Consider the following 10,825-nt stretch of genomic DNA (forward strand, 5'->3'; position numbering starts at 1 on the left):
CTAACTAGTCAGTCTGGTCCTAATCAGCAATCTCTCACTAGGGGACAAAATCTGCATGAACAAGGAGGCCTGTCGTAATAGGGATCTCAAGTTTCAAACACTAGCTAGATACAAAACAATTTGGGCAGTTTGGAAGGTCCATATATAATAAATACACTGGGGAGCTAGTGAACAACTGATCATGATCAGACTACAACAATTGAAAATCCTAAGCTTAAACTTTTAATAGATGATCATGAGTTCATGACCTAAGCTAACTTTTAATGTGTGGGGCCGTGCAGTGGCTATAAGAAAATGAGTTGTGATTTCTTTCTAGACCTAAAGCACTGCTGCTAGAGTATTATTCTAGGGTGTACGATATTCCCTCTACGTAGGAATTTCAATTCTATTTCGCCCACCTGTCAGTAATGATGAGAGGTCAAAAGGTACGCAACAGGTTAAGGTCGAAAAAAAAAACCTTTCATGGTATTGTCCTTTATGTTTCATGTACGTGACATGATGAAATAGAGAAAAACAGATAAACAAGACCATCCTATAAAAGTTTTTCCCGGTTAAGCACAACAAATTTGGAAACAAAACTGGGTTTGGGACCTTTGGGTTATGAACAGAACAACAATTATGAGAGGTCAATAAATGAATGCAACTACTTTCCTTTTGCTCTCTATCTTACATTTCTTGTAAATAAGAGTTCTATGTTACAAATCAAAATTGTGGAGTTGCAAATACCACATCTAGTTTCTCTTAAACTCTCAATTAGAAAGAGCTTCTAAGCTCCTAAGCGAATAAAAAACAAAAATTGCACAAGCTTATATATCTCCCCTTTCTACGCGGCACCTTCACTTGGTCGCGTTTATGAAAATTTTCACTTTGAATGAATTAGCGTGTTTAATTCCATGCAGGAAAGACCTCCCTTCAAATCCAAATAGCCCTTCCGGTCCCGGAGCATGCCGTGAGGTGTGACAGATACCTTTGCATTTAAGACAGTTTGAGAACCAGGTGATCAGTCATATTCATTGCTACGGAGGGGCAATCACAGATGAATGCACAGCTAGAAAAATCATACAAATCCGTGTCCAAGGGCCAGATGCCTTTCTAGCTTCGCTCTAGTGTGGTCCTACGGAGGGTTGCCCGCATCAGAGTTAGGAAGTGAATCATGCCCATTTGGGTCAATCAATATGGAATGACATATGGCAGAGCATAAACATCAGCTGACTCTATCTGCAGAGCTTCTGACCATACCAACGGTGTCTCCTCAGCCCCTGAAGATTCCACCTTGGGCTTCTTTGATTGGGTATCACTGCAACCAAATAGCCATTCTTGATCGTCATAATCAGACAATTCATCCATTTTTGGAACCAAATAAACCTCGCTTAGATATCTGGAATCTGGATGGGGTGGTCTCATAGATGCTTCAGCAACTGGATCTGCTTGTGCAGCTGCAGAAGTAGGCTTTGCAGGGGAGACAGACGATGGCCGAGCTTCAATAATGCCATTTTTCTTGTGTTCCTTATTGTCCACCTTAACGTTATTGGCTCCTCCCTGCCTATCTGAAACAGAAGGGATGGAAGTTTGGCAAGGTTCCAGTGTCCTTCCATTTTCCGTTAATGGATGAGAGGAAAAAGAGGGTCGCAGCAATTTACTGGGCCTAATGTCATTGACTGTAAGAAGATCAGAAAAGGAAGCACCATTAGTCAGCTAAGAAGAAAATTACCAAAGTTTGAACCTGGTTGACATAATTGATTCAAGACCACTGCCAATTGACTTATACCAAGTTGAAAAATAATATTATTTGGAATCAAAAGGAAACAATGGATAGCAGGATCTGATATTGGGTCCAAAAAGTATACCTACAACCTCCCTCAGTTGTAGGGAAAAAGGGCCAGGTTGTGTAAGACAACTATATAGCATTGATTGGGCTGCAATGATGATACTTTACGTCATGAAAAAGAACTCACCATGCAAAACTCCATTCGTCTTTAAGTCCTTTCGTTTCTTAAGATTTCCCTCAGCACCAGCACTTTTGTTGCTGTCCTTTGAAAGTTGGGAGGTTTTAATGCAATGGGAATCAATACGATCATCTCTATTGCACTCTTTTGATTTATCTGCCCCAGGATTCTTTGAGTCACTTTTCTCCTTCGCTTTCTCTTCCTTTTTCTTCTCTTTGTCCCTGTCCTTATCTCTCCCATGGTTTTTCTTTTCTCTATCTTTATCCTTGTGTTTATCCCCTCGTTTATCATCACCTTCCTTCTCCTTGGTCTTTTCTTTTCCATCAATCTTTCTATCAACGTTGCTCTCCAATGGTCTGGGAACTCCTCCAACTTTAGTTTGAACCATTCCACCAGGGTTCTGAACCATTGCATTTCCACCAACCCATGCTGCATCTCTGACTCCTTGCCCATCCGTCTTTCTATCATCAATTCTCTTGTCCTTGTTCTTTTCCTTAACTTCAGCCAAAATGCCACTACCCTTAGCCACCAATCTGACCATCCCCTCATCCTTCTTTCGGTCTGAACCAGTAATCTTCTCAACCAACTGGTTCCCAATTCCTCTGGCCTCATCTTTAGTTTTCCTACCCAACTCCACCAACTCAGAGTTCTTGTTCTCCTCAGCCAGATGACTGTTTTGAGTTTTCTGACTGAGATTCTCTGCCTGATAACCTCCAACTTGGCCAGCATCTCTCTTGTTGATACTGTTATCTTTGTCCTCTTTATGGATGACTTTCTCTGCACCATGACTCTCAACTTTTCCTGGAATTTTTTTCTCATCGGTAGTACTAATTTTATCTTTAACTTTGTCCCTGTCTTTCTCCTTATCCTTCTTTTTGTCTCTGTGTTTTTCCTTCTTGTCTTTCTTTTGCCGATGTTTTCCATCACTTCTATCTTTCTCACTTTTTTCTTTACTTTCTCTCTTCTCTTTGTCCTTTTTTTCCTTCTTATGCTTTTTTTCTCTTTGCTTCTCCTGTAAATTATGAAACAGTTCACAATAACAAAGGTAAGGATAAATATAAAAAAAACAAAAAGAATATGTACTTGGAGAATTGTGTTGATTTTTATTACTAAAAAAAAATGTTTCATGGATTCCATACAGAAGTAAGAGATAATAAGAACTGTCCCAGAAGAAATGTCAAACAAAAAGAACCATTACTAATTGAAGACCTGCGGGAATTCCCTCAGTCATTTGAAGGAATTCAAATTTAATAGTATGTCCAGCTTCAACATGTGCCTTTCTACCTATAAAGATCTGTGCATTCCTCCATTCTACTCATAAAGAACATTGCATTCCTTCTCAAAAATCCCAAAAAGCAGAAAAGAACACAAGAAACAAAAGGTTGCATCTTTCACATAGTTTCTGCACACTTAAAACATCAAATACCGTCACATCAATAGTCCCAGACATAAACATTCAGTATTTGAAGCATGAGAAAATATTTTGTGAATCATACATCCAAAGTGAAATCTCCAATTTATTCACTTGGAAAACCTTGTTTTAGAAGTAATATAATTTGTGTACATGTACAAAGCAGTGTCACTCTAGCACACAGGAAGCATAAATCACCCAATAAATCATTTGAACATGAGAATGTCCTTAAAAGAATACTTGAAGTCATCCATAATGCCTTTACAGAGAAAATTCCAGAACTTAATTATAAAAAACTATCAAGACAGACAGTGACGTAAGTTGCAAGTACTTTAATCACACTACCACGCTTCAATATTTGCCTCTCCAAAAAGAAAGGTGCATTTCAGAAATATAATTTAGGCATATAAGATGGTGCAGAAAAAGGACGTGTGAAGGCAGTCCACCCCGAACCATTGTTCAAGACAAGCAAATCAGGAAAAATAACCAAGAAAGAAAATTAGAACATTTCAAACTCAACTCCATCAGGACAATCATCACAAAGCCATCATTGAAAAGATAAAGGAGATACATGAGCCAAAAGAACCCAAAAACAAGCAGAAAGAGAAAACTTCTTGTTTTCTAGACTACACGAAGTCCACAATGAAAATGAGCAGAGATAAATCCACGTTTTAATACTCCAACAGATCAAGGCAGCACAGTAAACAATAATCCATACTCTCCACTCATCATAATATGCCCATCAATAAAGCCAAGAAATCCAAAGGCACTGCGTTACATTGTCATATGCCTTTCAACATTGACTTATCAATATAAAGACCAAAATGCCTTCTCTAACCCTTAAATTAATGCATGTGTTTTGCAATGAGGGTTGCATCTAAAGATTGTGTGCCTTGTACTTTTGATAAGAAAAAGTTTAATTAGATAACCAAACATAAAATAAAAACAGGGTACAACCCAAGTGCAACATAGTATAAGGGAACCCCAAAAGAACGATGAGACAACAATTTAAGAGATCCATATATTCCAAAAGAGATTAAAGTAAACTCTGCCCAAGGCATTCAGCTTATCAACACAACTCCTAAATTAGCATTATACTATGAAATGTTTAGAGGAACTCCTCTGATCTGAGGAGCTATAGCTTTCAATAATTTATGAGATAAAAGTTCTTTTATGTAATATGCATTCAGCACCCCCAAAACTTCAATGAGAGAGTAATGTAAAGCAAATAACTGCCGCTTTTAAGAAAATCTCATATGTAAAATTAGAATCCCCTCCCCCAGTAAATCACAGCTCACCCACGTCAACTGTTCTCATAAAAACAAAGCAACCAATTACAATATCTATAATTCAGATAACAATTCCAGGATTATAAATTCTAAGATGCAAACTTGTTAAAGATATTTAACTTAATTTTCTTGTTATGAAGAAATTATGGAGCAATATAATAAAAAATGAAGACTAGTTTTTTAGGGCTTTACCAGTATTAGTAGACTATCAACGACCTTGAATTTTTAGAAATGAATGATTTGAGGATTTATTGGTACGTTGAGAAGAAGTTGAAGGAGCAAAAGCGAAAAAAGAGAAATAGATTAATCGGACAAGTTATGCCGTGGCCCATGTGTGAATTGCAAAGAGACTTGGGGAGGATTTCACTCCATTTTGTCTTCTTCATTTGAAAAGATTTGTACTGGGTGACTGGGAAGGGGGACATGGTGTGACCCATTCCCGAGAATGAGTGTGTGTGTGTGTGTGTGTGAGAGAGAGAGAGAGAGAGAGAGAGAGAGTATCCAAGTGGACAGAAAATTAAAAGGGGAAAAAGAAAGGGTTTAGGCATTGGATTTAAAGTAGACCTCAGTGCAGAAAAGTTGTAACAATCATTGGATGATTTACGATGGTCTAATTGGATCTGTCCCCACAGCTACAACAAAATTGATACACAAATGAATACAGTCTTCTTATATTTGAGAAATGCTACTAGGCTCGCAGACAGCTACCTAGGGCATACCAAATCTCAAACTAAAGCCAATGCATAATACTTAATAGCCAGATCGATTCTAATGATCACTGACAAAAACCACATCATACAAAGTCCAACTTAGCAATTAGCATGGGAGTGTGTCTCATTTTGCCATCATTTAAAAAATATCCATCCTAATCATCATGGTTCAAAATATTCTAATTACATCTTGTCAAACCAAAACATTTGTTTAAATATTAAACAATAAGAAACTGGCATAGTACTATTAGTAAAAACAGTTCTTGTATATTGTATTAACAATCAAAATATCTTTCGCGGAACGAAAAAAAAAGACACGGCTTCTAATACCTATGGAAATGAATATAAGTAAAAGTATCAATCTTGACCAATTTTTTTTATCATTCCAATCTTTAACCAATTAATTGTTATCATATGATGAATACAAGTAGGGAGTGGAATTTAGACTAATTTATCTGATTTATCTGGAATACAGCTTATACAAGATAGCATGAAAGAACATATATATATGGATACCAAAATATGATTAAAAGGTGGTACTAAAATATGACTAATTTTGATGACGGCACACCTGATTAAAAGGTGGTACTAAAATATGTGGAACAAAGAAAGAAGGTGAAATTCAGGAGACCAAAAAAGGATGAAGAAATTGAGACAAACAATAAGGTATTAGGGTTTAGGGTTTAGTAAAAACAAAACAATACAGCACATTCCAAATTTAGGTTTGAAAGTAAATTTTGGAATAAATGGTAATGGCACAAGCAAAGGCAGAGTTAGCACAATGTTAATCAGTAACCCTCAAATTGATATGCAAAGTTTTAAACCACTTGGCATCCTTAAATGTTTCATTCTAAGTCTTCTATGATTCAAAGTATCAAATTGCCAAAGTGTATTTTAAACTTCTGTTAACAACCATTCTCCCCATATCTCAACACATTTTAAGACGCTGTGCAAATGTCCACCACCAGAGGATTGTGTTCACCAAACATTTATCGTCATCATTGACTTTATGAAAACTAGTCTTCTTTGTTACACATACTCAAATAGAAAAATACGTAGCCCATTAGTGTACTATCAATCACATGCATGCACATATGTGTAGCCATTTTCTTATTAACATACTTTGGAACTTACCATGGCTAACACCACATGACCACATCAAAACACAAACACTAATGTCTATGTGACATCTTAGAGTTCTTTGTGAAAATCATTCTTGTAATACTTACTCTCTTTGAATCTTTTTTAATGAGAAACACAGATTTTTAATATGCTATAAATTGAAGTGCAAAACATAGTGGGCAAGCTGTCCACTGGAATGCATACAAGAACCCTAACCAACCAGCTCCTTAACAGTATACACCATACAATGTCCAATAGTAACCTGAGTGCAATAATTACAAAACAGCTAAGCTCTGCAGGCGCTCGGGAAGGGAGAAAGATATTTAGAGACCACCGCCTTCCAATCCACGTGAATAAGGAAAGAAGGTATATCCCAAATGCAAAGATATTGAAGCCTACAATGAAGCCCAAAAATGACAGTTATCCAAATCCCTCCACTTCCTCCCTCTAAAATTTTCAGAAAAAACCTTTTATTTCGTTCCATTCACACTAGCCACACCATAGCCATCACACAACAAACCCACAAGGTTTCCCCACACCCCCGCCCCCTCCCCACAACAACAATGCCTCTCAACAAACAAATTCATAATTTGAATATCACCCACAGCACATTAGTTGCCAAAAAGTGTGCCAAAGCTTTAATGTAACAAAGAAATGAAGGAATATATGATTTATACTTTTAGCTTCCTCATTGCACACAGTGCACCAATGTGGGGATAGACTCACATCAGGCCTCCTCCTTTGAATAATGTCACAAGTATTGGCTCTACCATGAGTGATAGTCCAGTCAAAAATGTGTACATTACAAGACACTTTTGCCTTCCAAATCATGTGAAAATGGACGAAAATGGGGCGAGATGACTCATCAATCAACCTACTAAAGTGAGACTTGCACAAGAAAAAACCAGAAGACTGATGCAAGTCTATGTTTGACTGACCCATAACTAATATTGGAATATCTAGACTAACATAAAGTAATAAGAAGTCACTTACACACTATGAGTATAGCCTAAGCTTATGTATCAAAAAATATATGGTTGCAATCTGATGATAATGACACTAGAAAACAAATATGCCTGGGTGATGCAGCTTCCATGCACAGAAATTCAGTATGAGAACAAGGAACCAGGTAGGAGAGAAAAGGGCAAAATTCTCTTGTGGGTTTGTATGTGGAAAGCTCTGAATTGTTCATCAATGATCCATTTAAAAGACCAAATCTCTCTTATAGCAATGAGGACAGCCATTAGATGCATTAACCACAGTTCCAAAGCCCTTTGATAATGAAGGGAGTAAATCCCAGTCAACAAAACAACTAAGTTCCTAACAAACTTGCCATATCAGCAACTACACACATATCAAACAAACAACTACACAACCGGAAGCAAATGTACACAAAACAAAGCTACTTAGCGCTCTTCTCCGTCTTACAATGCTCAAACTTCCCTAGATATGCCAATGTCCTATCTTGCACTGCATAACTGGGTATTGATCCAGTTTAGAGGGCACCTTAAAGTATTGCTAAGTCAACGTGAAGGGGTATATATTGCTCTTAGAGGAAAACAATTTGTATTCCAAGTAGTACCTCGCTTTCAAATTCCAACAAATTATACAAGTAGCTCTTAATACCACTAATTTTTCACTTTGGCGCGGGCAAGAAAAGCATCCACCAAATGTAATCAAGTAGAAAACAGGGCATAATCACCAATGCTGCACTGCATTTCAGCCTTCCATAATTTTCACTAGCACCCAAATATTTACTAAAAAAATTTATTGTAGATTTTAAAATTTTATCTGCTCCTAAACTACAGCATTAAATAAATAATCCTTACACATAACACACAGAAGTTTTGCGTCTTCAATTAAAACATTTACTGAAAGTAGAGAAAGCAATTATTTTACAACAATTTCAGATGCCCCATGAAGATGTGCAAGCCATACTGGTTCAGTGCAAGGCATAATTACATTCATTTTACATGCCTCTGATGAATGATTTATTTCTTATTTTCCTTTTTCTCTTTTTGATAAATCATGTCCTTAATGACCGTTATATTAGGAGATATTAGTGAGAATATAAGGAAAGTAAATTAACCTTTTTTAGCAAGTCCGCATCATCCGTCCTAGCCTTTTTTTCATATCCTGGTGGCGGAAATGGAAAGCAGCGCGACATTGCATAAAATCCCACAAAACAAAAAACCAGCGCCTTCCAAAGAAGAAAACTCCTGAATTATTTCCCAGTAGCACTGTTCCGGAAAGGGAACGAACCAGCAACTATGCTCCTGTCCATGCACCATGTCACCGCATTCATTTCCAGCATCAATAATCCTCCATGAGCTTCTCAGTCACTCCAACAGACACTTAAATTTTTTTATTTCTTTTCAGGCAGCCGGGCACGCAGAAAAAGCAGCCAGATGTCACAAAAATTCACTTGAAAAATCAAGGCTCTGAAAAAAGCACCAACTCAATGAAAACAACTGCAATACTAAAACTACACTGAACTACACTCCAACAAAACCTAGATAAATTAATAACTTGAAAAGCTTCTTCGGTCAAGAACTCTGCTCGAACTAAGTTAGCCCGAACGGCTTTTGGAGAAACGAGAATGGTCCAATACAATCTAATCCTCTGTGTTGCTTTCTGGGCCAATTCAGAATCATCAGCTCCTCCTTATAACCAAAACCCAAAACCAAATTCATTCCAAGCTGAGGATCAAGCTCGTAAAAACAGCAAAAACCCAGAAACCCTTTTCCTCCAAAATACCGATTCCGCAAGTCTCTGATCACTCCTCTAACCAATTCTATATGTGCAATCTTCTTCCATGCTCAGAAAGACAATGTTTTCCCATAATTCTATGCAATCTCAGAGTTCATATACTCAACCCAGCAGCGCCAAATCAACAATTCCATCTCCGTGAAAGATCGGAGCTCATGCTCCTTGTATGCAGGGCCGCGATGATACCAAGATCACTCGGTTTTCTAAATCTCTGCTCTGATCAAACCCTAATTAGTCGAAAACAGTGGAATTGGAAGAGTACCCAGTTACGATCCAACGAAACCCTAGAAAATCCAAAAAGAGAAAACATGCTGAGCTAAGATACCCAGTATCAAAAACCCTAATCCACTCCTCTTAAAAATTAAGCAGAAAAAATCAAAATTTCAAAAAAGAAAAAGAAACAAAGAGAATCGAGCACTTTATAATTTTAATCTTTATTTGGTGGTTGGAAGCTAATTTGAAGAAGAGGGTATCGATCAAAAGAGCAAAAGACAGTGGATTCAAAGCGTTAACTGTTAAATGTGTGAAAAACAGATTGTGGGTATTTGTGTGTGTACGTGTTAGAATTTGTGGGGATGACTGTTGAGAATGAGATTACCTTGTCCACTACAAAGTGGGCAATGTGGGATGACAAACAAAAGAGATCTGTCTCTTTGTCTTTTCTCTGTAGGAGAAATGAATGATTTAAGGATAGCAAGAAGAATGGTTTGGATGAATAGATAAAGCAGTTTCTTCTCTGTTTTTGCTCTTTCTCTGTGAGTCTTCTTCTGCTTGTATTTTATGGTGGTGTCTGTGTCTGTGTGTGTCTGAGCCTCTCTCTCTCTTGTTGTGTTGTGTGGTTTTTCGTTGAGAGGGTTCTCCCTATTTTCTTTGTGGGTTGAGAAATAGAATTGAGAGAAAGAAAGGGGCATTGAGGGGGGTTGAAGCCCATATAAATTTGTGAGACGCCACTCCACAACACATGCTTTCAAGAGAGAGAAATCAAAGCTCCATCAAAATCAAGTCCCACGCTCTCAATGCATTGTTTGTGTTCCAAATTTTCCTAATGGGATGTGCATGAGCCGTCCGAGCCAAGTGGAGTATTTGGATGGTCAAACTTGGTTCATTTACATGTTACTCTTATTCGTATTGAAAAAATTATAGGGTATAACTGATATACCATTATGTGTATAACTAATTTAATATGTAAGAGTATTATTAGATGATATGTTTATATTAGTAGGGTATAGTATTAATAACATCCACTCATATTATTACAAATAAACTGATTATACCACGTGTTAATATATCGATTATACAAAATTATTTCTCTTCGTGTTGAAATTTGGCTTGGATATTTCTTTGTACATTGTAGTTTGGCTTTGACTTGGATTGTTTGTGTGACAACTTGAGCTTTAAACGAGCCAAACTTGAGTTTAAGGATCAACTCTATTAAATTTAGGGCAATGATATATACGTCCAAATAAAAAGATTAATGCACGAAATAATTCACGTCTTTAAAATTAAAATAATTCAATTCACTTTTACTATTAAGTGTTCACATAAAATTTTCATTGAGTATTTGAAGGCTCTTTGTTA

At 37.0% G+C, this 10,825-nt stretch overlaps 1 protein-coding gene across 1 annotated transcript; it reads right to left on the reverse strand.

Annotated features, from left to right (window-relative positions):
* Positions 1 to 567: 567 nt before the first annotated feature.
* On the reverse strand, positions 568 to 10,176 carry LOC147292517 (uncharacterized). Its single transcript, XM_086234518.1, has 4 exons — positions 9,846 to 10,176; positions 8,568 to 9,531; positions 1,956 to 2,958; positions 568 to 1,658 (listed from the first exon to the last, which is right to left on the reverse strand). Exons 2-4 carry the CDS (start codon positions 8,643 to 8,645, stop codon positions 1,171 to 1,173), a joined length of 1,569 nt encoding a protein of 522 aa, XP_086090644.1. The 5' UTR covers positions 8,646 to 9,531; positions 9,846 to 10,176; the 3' UTR covers positions 568 to 1,170.
* Between the last annotated feature and the right edge of the window lie 649 nt (positions 10,177 to 10,825).

This window comes from Dryas octopetala, chromosome 2, assembly GCF_963921425.1.
Source record: "Dryas octopetala chromosome 2, drDryOcto1.1, whole genome shotgun sequence".
NCBI classification, from domain to species: domain Eukaryota; kingdom Viridiplantae; phylum Streptophyta; class Magnoliopsida; order Rosales; family Rosaceae; genus Dryas; species Dryas octopetala.